Here is a 17,268-nt window from a genome sequence, read left to right on the forward strand (position 1 = left end):
ACATTCCCCTACCACTGGAATCTCCTTCTGTGTCTCTGCTAACAGTGATTTCCCCAATCTACTTAGGTGAAATCCTGTTGCTTTATCTTTCTCACATTTTGCTACCACACCGCAAAATACAGGTACATATTTATCTATGAACCAGTCAAAAGATAGTATTTCTGTTCCTTTTCCTCTATATAGAGAGTATAAGGTAAAATTTTTTTAGTCAAGCTGAAAGGCTGCAGCAGGTTTTTCAGTAATGACTGCAATTAGCACAGAACACCTGGGCCCATTTAGCATTACATTTGGAACAGACAATATGTTTGGCACGCCCAAACACTTCCACAACCTTTATCAGAAAATACAGACTAGGTTATTTAACATATCATAGTATTTCTGATTAAATAATACAGGTTTGGAGAACTTTATAGTTTTCCTTAGACACAGTTCTCTCAACACCTCATAGTCTTATAATACACATGCATATACAGAAGAAACAAAGTGATACTTAGTGTGGAAGATATGTGTCAACAGTGCACTTCTCTTCAAATGACTGTTACAACTGTCCTCTTTTTGAAGCTTGGCGCCAAAAAAGGGATCTTCCACGTGCTCACTCAGCAGGGTGGGGGGGGGGGAAAGCGGTGTTCCTCAAACACATTCCCCCTCCACTGGCTCTCCTTCTGTGTTGTTTACCTTAACAGCGTTTTGCCCTTTCTATTATATTAGGGGAAAACCTGTTAGAATGTGTTCCCCGATAGCGCTACTCAAAGCGCGCCATCCTCAAGAATTCACTGCCATCCCCATGGGAGGAGGAACTTGGTATACTCCAGCTGGCTTCCGGGGAACCTCAGCAGTAAAGGCGCTCTCTGCCTAATGGCAGCGCCCATCCTGCATCAGCGGGGGGAGTCTCTTGCCGACTGCTTCCCGCTGTGAGAAGCGCTTCTTACCTCTCTGTCAGCGGGGCCGCCCCCGCACGGAGCCTCTCGCCACTGTCAAAAGAAAAAAACTGCAAAAGAAAAGTAAAAAATCTATAACCAGTGAACCCTGTTCACTGTCTCTCTTGGAGCTCTTCAGGTGCAACCTTCTTCCAAGGGCACCCAATTCAAACTGAGGTATGTGGGAATTGGCGGGGGTGATATGCTGTCAGCTGAAAAAAGTTAACTCTTTGGGTGCCAGACTCCTCCCCCCGACTCAACCCCATGGTTAAGGATTGTCCCCCCCATGGATGAAAGAGAAAATAGTTTATGGGCATTAATTAGGCATAATGGCAAACATTACACTGCCTAAAGTTACTCTTACTCAATCAGCGCAGTCCTAGAACATGACTGCTAAGTTACACCACCTGATTCTCCAAAGCATACCATATATAAACTGTAATTTTTGCAATGATTGAGGTAGATATAGGGACAAGAACAATGGTATGATTTTTCTTGCAACTAAAATACATCATTAAAAAATTACTTAATGGAGATAAGCAAGAGGTTAAGTGGGAACAGGATAGATTTATTAAAATAAATAATATATTTTGTTTCATTACATACTGGAAAAACTAGCAGACTTCTCCCTCCAGCAAGTAAAATTGCGTTGAGGGTAGACATGCTAGTAACGTTTGTTTCTAAAAACATACTTTAGCTAAAAACAGTTATTCATGTACTGCAAAATAAATATGAAATAAATGTCTGTAAATGAAATAAATTTACTTACAACAAATTTCATATGCTTTCCGAACATGACCAATAAAATTTATTAAACAATATATTTACATAGATATATACAAACTTTATGTAAATATTAAAATAGACCATTTACAATTTTAGAATTTTCGTTCAAAGTCTTCTTTAAAAAATAGGCTCATTTGAGTCATATGTCTAACAAGTATTGATTTTTTTTTTTGTTGGTTTTTAAGATTTAAACAAAAAAATACTCTGCGTAAGATAAAGATTATCAGCAGCAGGCCAACATGAACTTTGTTTTCTGTTGAAGTGTTAAATAGTAATGTATCTATTGTAGGAGAAATGTTGGACTGAGTGATGCATGCAATACCTTTTATCCATAAACCTTTACAAGGCAACGGACATGCCCTACTGAAACACTGACAAGTACAACACATGACAAATAAAAACAAAACCAAAAGACAACAACTTTGGTCCATTAAAACATCAGACATAAGTTTACACATAAAATATCTATCTTTGTACAGGTTTTGATCATTAATTACAATACTATATATATACAAATGCACATATATATATATATTTATATATAAAATAAGTTATTTAAAATAAGACAATATTACATTTGTTTGAATTTCACACAATCTTTCTAAGACGTGATCAATTCAGAGCTTTTCATTGCATTACACTTCATTATCTCCTGGGTTTCAAATGGAACGTTAACCCTTACTTTGGGTGTAAAGGGGTGTTCCTGCATTGCACTTTTATGGCACTCGGCGGACGAGCTACTTAGTGGAACTGTAATGCATGTGCAAAAGACAGGTACCAATGGTAGCATAAAGAAAAATGAATAATTCTTTATGTGAATGTCATTTAGAGATGCTTACTTCTTTAAGCATCTTTGTGAACTATATGTGGAATATTCCCATAAAATCACTGACTGTGAAGTTACATTAGTCAAATTCAAATTATTTTCTTTATTATATATGTAGAATAAAAAAAATCCTATGTGCATCTAAGTCTAAACTGTTCCTGAAAGACCTGAAGGCTGTGAGCACTTATTTCCTTGACATTCCCTCTTCCTTTAAGAAGCAGTGCATATATTCATCATAGACGCCGTGCCCTGCCATAATTGTTACATCAACTGTCTGCAGCTGAACCTATTGAAGTGCAGTCTATGGAAGTAGCTGCAGAATATGACAGTGTCATATCGGCGTCAGTTCAAAGTCATCGTTGACTTCCACGAGAGGGACGTAGAATTCTTGTATCTCATAGATGCTGACGGATTTGTAGGTGGCAGGATCCAGTTCTTGCAGCTTGAGCTGCCACTCTAACCTCTGTACAGCATTCAGTGCCGCGGCCTCATGCTGCTGCCTCATGAGTAAACACGTCTGCAGACAAAGTAGATAGAAAGTGACATAAGTAACCTTTTCTCAAGACACGGGCATCTTGTGACATTTACCATACAAAACGGCATATTGCATAACAACCTTAGCAAGGAATGATTTGTACAGCAAATAGATGTACAATACATTGGTGAAATATGATCAATAATAAACACTATATATAAATACTATATAACACTATACAAATGTTTACATGCATTTCAATCTTGTATACCAACAGGACAGCATGGATAATGCATAATACAACTTACTTTTAGTTTATCAAATTTATCATCTACATCATGTAGCCAAGACATGAACTGGCGTGCATTAAATCGATCTCGTACAGATGCTTTGCCATCTTCTGTCTACAAAAAGAAAACCATAGAAGTTTAAAATAAAACTCAAGCAAAACAAATGATTTCTCCTTTTTGCAAAATTACACAAATTTTATAAAACAAGATAATTAATGTATACATTTATGCACATTTAATTCATTTTTAAAGGACAAGCTCATGTACAGGCTGGTAAGTTAGCTAAGTAGAAAACGAGAGAAGCCAGACGGGCAGGTTTATTTGAGAAAATACCAGTTAAAGCATCTGAAATATACCTAGAAGTTATGTGTTTAAACTATTTTGAAATAGAAAACATGAATATTTATTATTAGGATGCCTTTCCTTGTTAGATCAAATAGTTCAGGCCTAGCTCTGGGACTTTAACAAGATAACCGTTATAAAAAAATGTTATTGCGAGACAGTGCCAATAAAGGAGTGTACTTGAAAGATCCAATACATGCAGACAAAATGAATAGCGGACTAAAAAACACATATCATAGATTTCATTGATGCCTATAATAACTTGACATCCTGGTATCTGAACATGTGTTAAAGTCCAGCACTCTAGGATAGCTATATATTATATTGCTATAAGAATTAGGCCACTGGGCGGCAATGTTTTAAAAATAAAATATCTCTCTCCCCCTCTCTATGTCTTTATATATCATCATCGGCTATTTATTTAGCGCTACTAATTCCGCAATGCTCTACAGAGAACTCATACACATCAGTCCCTGCCCCATTGGAGCTTACAGTCTAAATTCCATAACATACACACACAGACAGAGAGACTAGGGTCAATTTGATAGCAGCCAAATAACCTACAAGTATGTTTTTATAGATATATGTATCTCTCTTTCTATATATCTAAACACACACACACACAAATTATATATATATATATATATATATATATATATATATATATATATATATATATATATATACATATATACACATATACACACACACAAGTTAACCCATGCATGATACTCATGCATTCTAGTCAAATCAAGCTACTTAAGGTGTTAAAAAGGTTCTTGTCATACATTTGGGCCATAGCCCAGGCCTCCTCAGGGGAAGAGCGTTACTTCCCGACGTAAGCGCCCTTTTTTAACGTGGTTTTGTCCACATGTCACCACCTCATCATTCTTCTCCATCACCTCATCCTTCATTTTCATCGCCACATCTATCCAGATGTCTATCCAGACACAGGGATCTCTCTCAGCGGTCCTGAGTATCACACTCCTCTCGCTCTGTCACCCCTGGCAACCACCAACCACTCCCCACTGTCACCCCCGGCAACCACCAACCACTCCCAACTGTCACTTCTCCTTCAAGAAATATAAATATATATATTTTTTAAATCTTTATAAACACTTTTAACAATTAACAAATTAAATTAATAAATTAAAAACATCTTAGTATACCAAATTTCAGCCCTTTCTGGATTTTTTTCCCACACACACTAAGAATTTAGTAGGTCAGTGTATAACTCCGGCCAGCAGGTGGCGCTGCAGCTTGGTTTTATTTTTTCCACACACACACACAGACAGACTAACACACGCCACTAAGCATTTATATTATAGAGATAGAGATATATATATACATATATATATATATATATATATATATATATATATATATATATACATATACACATATACATACACACACATACATATATACACATACATATATACACACACACACACACACACACACACACACAGACACACTTCTATCATGCCATACATAGTTAAAATACAGAATAATTGTCTGCCTGCAATTCCAGGCTTGTGTGCGTAAACACAACAGAGACACACACACACAAGTCGATGAGGGCTACTATACTGCTGCTTTGACAACCCATATTGTGGCCTCCTTGTCTAATATCTGGAGATTACATTCGGAAAGCTGAAGCTTGTGGAGGGAGCAGAACTTCTATTTGTCCACAATACAAATTGGAAGGCAGTGTTTCTTCTCTGCCTAATGTAAGTAATCCAATATACTTTTGGCAGGTACACTTTTAAAAGAACTTCAATTATCTAAGCAAGCGAGTGCTTATTTTATTTTGAACTAATTATTTAACTTTTTTTAAAAACTTTTTTCAATCAACATCTTGTATGCAACTGCAAAACTGTCCTGTGGTTATGTATCTTGGAGAAAGATGGATGGAAAGTATATTGTTGGCCTAGCAACAATTCTGTTGTGTGTAGGGGAAAAAATAATCCATCATAACAGATTTATCTGAAATACCTAATAAGCTCCAAAACTGATACATATTTACAAATCTATATGGAAAAATGCAGATTAGTTATCCAAGGATAGAACTTAATTTCTTATATCCTATTATACGTCCTGTATCTTGCATTTTTGAAAACTCTCTTTGCTGCTAACATTTTAAAGCAGCAGAAAACTGACAGTGGCTGAAGCACATTAAAAGCACTTGTAAAATGCTGTTGCCTCAGGGATCATTGATTCTTAGGACAACAGCGTGTGTTCACAGCTTAGAGCACGGTGACGTTCAACGTACTGGAAATAATGCAGGCAGTATTTTACCAAGAGTTTTAAGATACATTTAAAAACTCCTGTGGCCAGTCCTCTTATGGTTATTACACTCTCTAATATCAGATTATAGGGTAGATTTGTATAAATTGATAATACTAAATTACATTTTCCAAATGGAAACAGCCAAGTGATGAGATGTGTAAAGTATGAAATTCTGTATATGGCTAGTTTACTTATTTGTTCCTTTTACCTGTGACTCCTGTGGAACGTTATACACCTCAGCATCCAGTAGTACTGTGCAGGCACTGAATGGGAGAGACTGATTGGCCAACGTCCTTGCAGCTCGGTAGTGGACACGCAAAACTTCTTGTTCATTAGAAACAATGAGCTTCTCCTACAGCAAATGAAATGTTACTGTAAATTAAGGATTCAGTGGCATCCTCTCCCCCCAAACATCTGAGTCCATACAGAATTACCCTTTCATTGATTTAGATTTCATGATACAGTATTCCTCTCATGTACTGATGACTGAATGGAGATGCATCCCATCTTCTGCCCAATTCTAGGGTTTACCCCAAAGGTAATCAAACACAGTATTTGCAAAATACGAACCCCTTTTATATATTTTCAAATGTTGCCATGTTGTAAAAATTCCCATTGAGATTGAAACGAAAAACAAAACGTACCCTTTCAATGCTGTGCTGCAAACGGAGTTTCATCCGTACAACCTCCTGCTGTCTGAAAAGCTCTTTGAGTGGTTCACAGAGGGACGGAGGTGGTGTAATCTGGAATATAACAAGACAAATAGCTTTTTAAAATTTCAATACAAGAACAAACAGTGCTGCATTTAATAAGGAGCAAAGAAAGTAATGAATTACCATTTGATGCAGTTTTTTCACATTTTCCGTAATACACTATCCAGAGTGTTACAGCTTCAAGAGGCTTATTCAATACCGTGGTCATATTGGCACAAAGTGTTGTAGCCCAGCACAACCAGATATTTGATTCCATTGCTCTAATAGCACTAGGACTGATCAAAGTTCATGTATAACATCCTGTTTATGGGCACAACATATGCCATCTGCATCATGTTTAATAAGCCTGATCGTTTTATGTACTTGTATATTATGTCTTAAATATTAAACCATTAGAGATAATGGGTTTTGTTCAATTTAGAAAAGTATATCCACCTCACAAAAATATAGTTTAAAAGCATCTTTTCCCACTTAGCAGAACAGCAGGGTCATTGGTGAGAACGCTCTCCACAATCTACACCACACTGCCACCATTCTAATATTTGTAAGATGCAGGCTGTTAATATGTGCCTTGAGCCCATTTTATTGCCAAAATTATACCCATAAAGCCCTATCTTTGTTTATTTGTTTCAAGGCAGATGATGCTTTCTTTCAGTACCATAATAAAAAAAAAAAAAAAAAAAAAAAAAAAAAAAAGTGATTTTGTTTTTTTGGGAGGAGGAGATTCTTCACTTTACTCTACAACTTCTATTTACAGCAGTGTTTCTTAACACCAGTCCTCATTCATTCCGAACAGCTCAAGTTTTCGGGATTTCTGTCTGTGGAAACAGCTAGGACAATTAATGACTCGAGTTACTTGTATGTGATTAGAGAAATCCTGAAACATGCGTTGTTGAGGGGGTGCGTGAGGATTGAACTTAACACTGCTTTAGAGGGATACCAAAAGTGCAGATTATTGGAAGGTTTGGTGCATATATTGGGTCATTATACGTAAGAAATTGTTTTTTTTCCTACTTAAACTTTCTAAAAAAAAAATTAAAAAATTATATATTGTTAATTTTCTGGCCCCTTTTTTCTTTTTTAAAAACTTTTAAACTGGTAAAGCATTTGTTAACATGCAACACCATAGACTAGGATGTCACTCTGATGATAGGAGCACCATAGCACCAGCAGGGGCGGATCCAGACTATTGCTATACCCTGGGCGATTTTAGGGGGGGGGGGGGGGGGGGGGGGCAGCACACTGTCACTGCCGAGCGGACCTGCACAGTGTGCAGCTGTCGGCAGCAAGCCCCCGCTAGGATCCGCCACTGAGCACCAGACCATTCCTTGGGCACACTAGGAGCATATTTTGACAGAATGGGGTACACACATCAACTACAACTGCTCTGACGTAAATCCTATGATGATGACAGAGGTATGAGAACCGCACCAGGTCTAAATATCTACTTGTATAATTACTGCCTCTAAATAAATACATAATAGTATATTCAAGAAATTCAGCCATATTTTGAAGTGTGCACTCAACACATTGTTTAATTTAATCAAAACAAGAAAGAAAAAAAGCGGTGTATCCTGAGGCACTCCAAGGTAGCTATTAAAATATAACTTTAGCTTTATCAAAGCTTTAGAAGTGAAACGTGAGTTGGCGTTTTGCCTTACTATATATTGATACTACTATTCCCTCCCTGAATCGCTCCCCAGTTTACTATCAGGTAGGGCATTTTCACAGAATCCCAGCGATATCAGGGGGAGGAACCCATGCTCTCTCCTAACATTATCTTTAAGCTCTCATTTTAATCGTTTAGGAACAATAGTATTTAGTTACTCCAATCTTTATATAGAGATTTGTGACTTTGTGATAGATACAGGATTGTATCCTTCAAGTATCGCTGTGCCAATATGTAGAATCCAAGCTCTCTGCTATCTTCCTTACCTAACTTTGATTTTCACAAGGATATATAACTATACAGTTCACCAATCCTTTTCGATATCAGAGGTATTGTGATATATTCAGGATCACATTTTTCAGTCATTACTATGCAGTATGAGCAGAGGGATCATCATTAGAATTTGGTGTAGGTATACCTCTATATTTAATATAGTGAGGCTATGCAACAGAGTTTGCATTTTTAGATCACAGCTCACATTTATTTTCACCTTTAGTTAATTTTTAATATTTCGCTCTAAATTCCCATTTTTAATACTTTTCAATAAAAATTATATTTTAATAGCTACCTCGGAGTGCCTCAGGATACACATCTCATTTCTTTCTTGTTTTGAGTAAATCCTATATTGTTGTCAGAGGAAGGGTTAAATATATAAGGAAGTAAAAGATTTTTAAATCAATTTTGTGGGCCTCAGTTTCCTAAAAAGTAAAATTCTAGTCATTAATCAATTCAACGTAGGTTAAAATTTGTCAAAGCCTACACATCATCATGAAAACGTAAAACAGGTAAGCAGATGTAAGATTCATTGTTAGTCTAATAGCTGATTTACCGTTGGTATGCAGAGCTTGCTGAAGGGGTTTCCATCTAGTAGATATGAGCCATTGAAGGTCACATACTCATCATAGTACTGTGGTGCCTGAGGAATGACACTACACAGCATCTTACGCCTCTCCTCTACCTTCCTTCTTATGTGGAGATACTCAAAATAAGGATTTGCTCTCTCGGACTGATATGGTTGAATGTCATCCAGTTTCAAAGAATCTACAACTGCTGCTAGTGACTGCTGAGTTTTCTCCTTTGCTTGCTGAATTGATGGATTTGCTAAACCTGGCTGTGGCACACGAGGCATTTTTCTTTTACGTGGATGATGAACTTGTACATCATCCTCTTCAGTTAGTCGTATCCTCCCTCTTAACGATATAGATGATTCAACAGAATCCTTTTCTGAAGTTTGTGAATAGGTTGCCTGTATCTGTTTATTCTGATTGGCTAACATGTTGGCTCGGTTTCTAGTAATTCGTTGTGGAATTTCTTGAGGTTCTGTTTTCTCCTCTGCATTTTCCTCAAATTCCATCTTAATGGACTGACTAAATTTCTGTATCTCTTCTTGAACGGAAGAGACATGATTCTCGGATGCAAAGTGTACCTCCTCAGGTTTATGCAACAAAGTGTCCCTTGTGTGCATGGACCGACTTATTTGAAGATGTGAATTCTCCTTATGTGTTTCCCCAGTTTGATAAGCTTCTTCCAAATCAAAGTCACTCTTACTGTTGCCCAATGAAGGGGACACATTTTCAGTAGTGGTTTTGCCTTCTTTAGGTGTAGATTGGCCATCATCTGTTTTATCTGTCAGAATACTTTCCTTTGTCCGCGCATTACTTTGTGAGCATTCCCTCAAGAGGTCACTGCTTCCCTGTAAATCATCTGTGTTTTGTACTCTTTCCACAGCACAGTCTGAAAGTACAATTTTTATCCTTTCAACAGGATGAGGATTTTCTAACGGTGGTACAGAAGGCACCGTGGTCTTCTCTGCTTGGGAAGGTTTGGGATCTGTTTCTTTCACGTTGTTTAGTTTGACACTATTGGAGTTGGCACTCGTTGGATTCTGCTCTTCCCCTAAATTGCTGTGCATTTCTTTAAAATTGCAGAGCAGTACAGTGTTTGGGGAACACGGTGTTTCCGAAGCTGCCTTATTTATAGCAGCAGTACATGACGTTGGAGAAGGCAAAATACAGATTTCATGTGAGCCTGTCTTTAGGCTTTCCTGCCTAGAAGAAAGCAGATCCTGAGATACTTCGTTATCAGCATCAGTGGAAATGGTATTCTCTGGTTCAGAACAAACTAATTTAACAGGCTTCAATTCCAAAGTCGAAGGCATTACTAATTGACAGTCAGGTTGGTCTGTGCCACTTTGAAGAGGAGTTCCTGCAGAAGTAGATTGTGTTTCTTGGTTTAACACATTTGAATCTACAGTAGGCTTACTAAAAGGTAAAGATTTTTTGCTGCTAGCATGACAATTAGAGACAGTACTGCAAAAATCTCTATCTGAAGGGGACAATACTTCTGGTTTTGGAGATATACAGCAGTTTGGCATTGGTGGGACAGCTGATGATAATTCTTGTAAAGTGCTTTCAGATACAGAGGTGGACTTTATTCTCGATTCTACAGCTGGTCTGTATTCACCATCATCTACAGAGATTGACCTAAGATAATTTGGGAGAAGTCTATTTATCAGAGGTGGTTTAACACGATCCGGTAGCTCGACAAGACTGTCCAACTCTTGAATAGCCGGTGACTTAGCACTCGGTAAAAATGGTGACTGCGAGAAAGACATTTGAGAGTCTGAACCTTCAAGTGCAAAGTCTGAATCATATTCAGTTGTAGGCCTTGGAGTAGTCACAGAAGCATGGCAAGAGTCCTCAGAGCTGGCAACTGAAATCATTGATATTGATCGAGAACTTAGACCAGTTTTTTCACTCTCTGACCGAGGAGATCTTGCCAAGTTATTGTTCTCTAAAATTAAAAGGGTCTTTCCAACATGTGTCAAATTTTTTCCATCAACTGATTGTGATCTGCAGCTTGTGGCATCCTTTAACAACTTTTCTTTTGTATAGACATCAGACATCTCCGAACTTTTGGATCTCATCAACTCTTTGTTTTTAGATGGTGTGAGTGAATGTCTAAGTTTTTCTTTTTCCTTTATTTTACTTAATTCGGCACTGTTCCGATGTCTTAGCCTCTCCTTTTCCTTTTGTTTTATTTTTTCTTTATGCTTTTTGTGCCACTGTTCAATTTCTAGATCTTTGAGACTTAACATTCGTTCAAAACTAGTTTGCATAAGGTCATCGTTAACCAACCTTTTTTCTTTCGGCCGAGTATCTTTTATTAACTGTAACTTGGGTTTACATTTTTCTGGTTCAGTCTCTTTTGATTTTACTTTCAATATATTGGTTTGCGTTTTGTCTTTATGTTTGTCTCGTTCTTTGTATCGATCAATGTCCTTTTCTTTGTCTTTCCTGTCTTTTTCTTTGTAGTCTGTAATCTTCTGTTGCTCCTCTCTGGTTTTTTCCTTTACTATTGACAGTCGTTCATGCAGTATTTTGTTGTTGTCTGTGTTGCTCTGTTTTCGGTCTTCCTGACTGTGCTTCATACTTGTCCCAGCAATAAAGTCTCCTTCTTTAGTTTTTTCCTTCTTTCGATATTCACGCTCCCTGCGTTTTGCCTTGTCCATTTTGGTTATTTCCAGATCCTTATCAGATAGTTTGATCTTTTTATCTGAGCAAACTTTCTGCTCACTGAGATGTTTATCTTTCTCATTTCTATCAAGCTTTTTCTCAAGCTTGTCTTTTGACTTTTCTTTGCTGGCTGATGCATTCCTGACTTTGTCATTTTCTTTTTGTACAGGTTGCAAATGTGTTTTACACTTTTCAGTAATCTCATTTATTTCAGTTTTTTCTCTTTCTGATTTGTGATCTTTTGCTTTTTTCTCTTTCTCTATACTTTTTTTATCCAGTTTATCTATATCCTTTTCTTTCAACGCCAATCTTTTGTCAGTCTTTTCTCTGACTTCTTTAACATTTTTTTCTGCATCAACTTCTCTTTCCAAGCTTGACGATTCTTCTTTAATAAGTGCATTAGATGAGAAAACAACTTCTTTCTCTGAAAAAAAAATATTACAATCTCTCTCTTTTTTTACAATCTCCTCATGTTCATTTTTAGAACTTTCTTTGTGGTCATGATTTTCTCTTGCTTTGTCCTCTTTTGCTGGTGTTTTTTCCAGCTTGCCTTTTTTATCTATGGTTGTGTTTTTTGATTCCATGCTTAAAAATTCTTCATCATTTTCATCACTTTTGAAAAAGTTTTCTTTCCAGAATTCTCTGTCAAACTCAATATTTATTTGTGTATTTTTACTGTTCTCTTTATGTTTATTTTTCTCCTTCTCCACATCTGGTTCTTTTTTAAGCTTGTCCTTTTCCCTCTCTTTATGTTTCATTTTGTGCTTTTTAACGACTTTTCCCTCCTTGTCTGATTTTTTTGCAGTGCATTCAGATGTCTCAAATGATGGGCTCTTACAGTCTTCTTTGCACTTTGAGACAGTCCTCTCTCCATGCTCAATAAAAAAGTCTTTTAGATGCTTACTTTTTTCTTTGTATTTGGAAAATGTGGAGCTTGAACTTTCTAGTGCATACTCCGAGTCAGGACTCTGATCATACCGAAATAACTCTGCTTGTAATGCGGACTCTGATCCTCCAGGTGGCGAAACACACAGTTTAGTGTTTTCTTGTTTCAGTGGTGTTGATTGCTTATCAACAAACGTGTATGTGTGTTTGGGAGATTTGCCAGGAGTGATCTGAAATAAATGTAATGACCCTTCATCCTTCGTGCACAAAGATTTCCTAAACATGTCCTCATCTCTGGTTTTCTCCAATGAATCTAAGCTCACTATGTTTACTACTTTCACATTTTCTTTCTTATCTTTTTCTGGCTTCAATTCTTTGTTCTCCTTATTTTTACTTTGGTTCTTCAGTTTCCTTTTGACTTTACCCTTCTCCTTCTGTTCATGTAAAACATTGAATTCTTTTTTAAGTCTGATATCAGAATTTAGGCTTTCCGTCATCAGCCCCCCTTTCTCAGCTGGCAAATCGTCATCTGAACTATCAGAACTTGTGAATAAGAGTCGTGATGGTTTTGATTTTCTGTTTTTATACAATTTTGGAAAATCGATCTTTTCCTTTTTTACGAAGTAGTTCTCATTCCCTTCAGTGTTCTCCTTTTTAACGTCATTCCGGAGCATATGCTTGTCTTTCAGCATTTTACCGATCTCTGTATCATCGTCGTCCTCCTCATCTTTAAATTCATATTCATCAAGCCCTGAAGTGCAAGGAGTCCCTTTAATGGCAACGTGTTTGTTTTCACTGATGAGAGACTCCTTGTCGCCCTCTGAATCTAAGTTTTCATCCACACTGGACAGGTTGGTGAACTGTGGCTCTTCAGAGTCTACAAAATAAAACATCAAAGTCGTTGTGAGGACAACAAATGAATATCATAACACAAAATGTATGCGTGTATATATTTATATTTATATATATATATATATATATATATATCTATATCATCTAATATATAAATGCTTAATGGCGTCTGTGTGTGAAAAAAAAAGCAAACCAAGTTGCAGCGCCACCTGCTGGGCAGAGTTATACATTGACCTACTAAATTCTTAGTGTGTGTGGGGAAAAAAAATTCAAAAAGGGCTGAAATTTGGTAGGGCTCAAACTCATTTTCGTGAGGTAATTTTACCTCATGAACACACATGTGTAGAGGCGTGCGTTAGTGTGTGTGTGTGTGTGGAAAAAACAATTTTCTCAGAAAGGGCTCATCCAATTGACCTGAAATTTGGTATACTGACATTATTTGACACAAAAATTAGAATAGTCAAGTCAGTTAACTTCCATCATCCCCCCTTCCCCCCGTGGGAGGGGTAGTAAAGGCTAAATTTACGAGTTGAGGGGTCAAACTCATTTTCGTGAGGTAATTTTACCTCATGAACACACATTAAAAAGGGCGCTTGCGTCGGGAAGTAACGATCTTCCCCTGAGGAGGCCTGGGCTAGGCCCAAATGCATGACAAGACCCTTTTTAAGACCTTAAGTATCTTGATTTGACTAGAATGCATGAGTATCATGCACGGGTTAACTTGTATAATATAAATGTCTAGTGGCGTGTGTTAGTCTGTCTGTGTGTGGAAAAAATAAAACCAAGCTGCAGCGTCACCTGCTGGGCGGAGTTATACACTGACCTACTAAATTCTTAGTGTGTGGAAAAAAAATTTCAGAAAGGGCTGAAATTTGGTATACTAAGATGTTTTTAATTTCTTAACTTAATTTGTTAATTGTTAAAAGTGTTTAAAGATTTTTTAAAAAAATAAATATATATTTCTTGAAGGAGAAGTGACAGTTGGGAGTGGTTGGTGGTTGCCGGGGGTGACAGTTGGGAGTGGTTGGTGGTTGCCGGGGGTGACAGTGGGGAGTGGTTGGTGGTTGAGGCCTGGGCTATGGCCCAAATGCATGACAAGAACCTTTTTAACACCTTAAGTAGCTTGATTCGACTAGAATGCATGAGTATCATGCACGGGTTAACTTGTGTGTGTATATATATATTAAAACAAATCATTAAAGATTGCACTCAAACTCAAAATATTACCAACATGACACAACTGAATTAATACAAAACAAAATGGACCTTTTTTGCATGGCATAACATTTCATGAGGTCTTATACACACTTAGGAAACAAAATAAACAATAAAAAGGACAATTCATCCAGAAACAATATACATTTTGAGTAAAAACAGTATTCCAAAATACCTGCAAAACTATCATCATCATCATCATCAGAAATGGGAATCTCACTCTTCAGCAGCTGTTCTAGTTCTTCTGTCTCAGCCATATCAATAGGGCGAGTACCATGTTTGTTGGCCTGGAAAGCATTGCCACCGTGTCGGAGGAGCAGCTTCACAATCTGCATTGTTAAAAAATAAGAGAAGATTAAGTATGTGTCCAAAAGAACATAAATCATTAGTTTATCTAGCGTTAACATGTATTTCAAGGGGAGATTTTAGATGCCTGGAACTCTCCACAGCCTAAACACTGGTTTGAATGCTTTAGGGAATAAAATAAATACAATGAAGAACTTCTATCCATGATTGGCTTAATGATAATGTAAATACTCACAAAGTGTGAAACAAGTTTCCCCTTGGTTGCCCCGTGGTACCCAGTAAGCTGGATCTGCCCCCTTCTTGATGATATCGATACAGCATCAACTGGCTCTAAGTGCGGTTGGATAAATAAGATGTTGTCCCTTCCTAAAGGTAAACCACTCTAGAGCCGGTAACTGAAAGCTTCACTGTCAGATTTCAAACTATTTATGTGGGAACAACCACCAACAAGATTCCTGCATGCATGTATTGAAATCTAATCAGCCAATGCCATTACATCACATTGTGCGTAAAAAGTCATTATTAGTCGATCACTACATCGCTGGCTGGCTGTTAACTGGCCAGAAGGAGTGCAAAAACGTGTGCATAATTTGCCACTTTTAATGGCGATACAACAGGCTACTGTGTTACCAGAAATCCATTTATGCCCTTTCATTTAGCAGTGTGATAAATACAGACAGGATACGGGAATACTTACATCTCTGTGCCCACTGCTGGCTGCATCATGGAGGGGGGTATCATCCTCCAGTCCCTGGGTATTTACATCTGCTCCAGCTGCGATCAAAACTTTTGCAACATCATAATATCCCATATTACAAGCTTCATGTAGAGGTGTCCAACCTGAAACAAGTTGTTTTATACACTGGCTTAGTTGCTGTAATGGTCATTAAGCAATGATTTGAAACCTCACATTAATGTCATGCCATGTCTACGGTGGAAAAGTGGGCCAAATGGACATACTTCTAAACGTATGAATCTTAGATAGTATTTGGTACTTTACAGTCGGCAAGTTTTACTTTGTTGCAATAAAAGAGTACATTAAATATAATTATGGATTTGGTAACTTTTATACTAGAAAACGTTTTTGTTTGTTTAAAAGGAACAATTTTATTAAAAAGGTGATCCCTTCCCAGCTAAAAGCATCATGGTACTGGTACATATATCTGCTTTAACTCAACTGTCAATCAGACCAAACATTTGGTACTCAAGCAGGAAAGCAGTAACTAGCATTATTGGTTACAACACACCTGCTGGGAAGTGCATGTGTTATAAACACCAAGGCCCTTACTCCTTGCTCGTGTACACTTGGTAAAAAACCCGATAATGAATATTATGGTTATCTGTTTCTGACTAGTTTTTTTCTACCCATCTTTTTACTCTTGTTTCTTTCACAGCATCATACATGTGTTTTCAAATATCCCCCCCCCCCCAGAAAATAATAAGCAAACAGCTGATGGAAAGCCCCAGTCTTATCACAATTCTCATAAATGCTATTAAAACTAACCTGCGGGCAGCATGCACTTACATTCAACAGATTTACACTATATAAACGATGTGACCAATTATTCTATAGTCTCCATGAAAATGGAAACCAGAGTGATACACTTGACACACACCGTAAATCTTACACGGAGTCCTACCCATAATATCCAGAAGTGACAGTAGTAACACCCCTATTATTACCTGCAAAGTCTTTAACATTGACATTTGCACCTAGACGAATAAGCTCTTTCACTTGACTTATGTCTCCTCGTATAGCTGCCATGTGCAATGGGGTTTCTCCACGCTCATTTCTTTTATTAACTTTGTCCTTCTGTCTTGTGGAGGATGATGGGGTTTTCTTCTGAGTTGGTGTTGCTTGTGAAGGGTGATTTGGGGTAGAATCTATGAATAAAAACAGTCAGATATTGAGGAAAATCAAACCAAAGACAACACAAATGATATAAAAGAGAAAACACCTTTGCTCAAAGTCTGCATTGTTTTTAGGACACATTTTAACCATATTACGAAGATTCCTCAAAATATCGTTTGTACTTGTAATTAACGGCTGGAATATTTTAATGTAGGAAATACCCACTAACCAAAAGCATCAACAAGACCTACAAATAACTGCTGAAAAGTGAACTAGAACGATCTCCTTGTTTGTCCAAACATTTTCCTACTGTACAAACCAGCCACACAAAAA

At 37.2% G+C, this 17,268-nt stretch overlaps 1 protein-coding gene across 2 annotated transcripts in view; it reads right to left on the reverse strand.

Annotated features, from left to right (window-relative positions):
* Nucleotides 1-1,464: 1,464 nt before the first annotated feature.
* The window catches only part of ANKRD12 (ankyrin repeat domain 12), an 88,046-nt gene continuing 72,242 nt past the window's right edge, over nt 1,465-17,268 (reverse strand). For both annotated transcript variants that reach the window (XM_075213299.1, XM_075213298.1), the window contains 8 exons: nt 16,767-16,967; nt 15,781-15,923; nt 14,953-15,106; nt 9,140-13,587; nt 6,573-6,671; nt 6,137-6,280; nt 3,313-3,408; nt 1,465-3,046 (listed from right to left, as the gene is read on the reverse strand). In XM_075213299.1, the coding sequence (XP_075069400.1) occupies nt 2,861-3,046; nt 3,313-3,408; nt 6,137-6,280; nt 6,573-6,671; nt 9,140-13,587; nt 14,953-15,106; nt 15,781-15,923; nt 16,767-16,967 (5,471 nt within the window). In that variant the 3' untranslated portion in view covers nt 1,465-2,860. The remainder of the gene's footprint in view (nt 3,047-3,312; nt 3,409-6,136; nt 6,281-6,572; nt 6,672-9,139; nt 13,588-14,952; nt 15,107-15,780; nt 15,924-16,766; nt 16,968-17,268) is intronic.

Source organism: Mixophyes fleayi, chromosome 5 (assembly GCF_038048845.1).
Source record: "Mixophyes fleayi isolate aMixFle1 chromosome 5, aMixFle1.hap1, whole genome shotgun sequence".
Lineage (NCBI taxonomy): Eukaryota > Metazoa > Chordata > Amphibia > Anura > Limnodynastidae > Mixophyes > Mixophyes fleayi.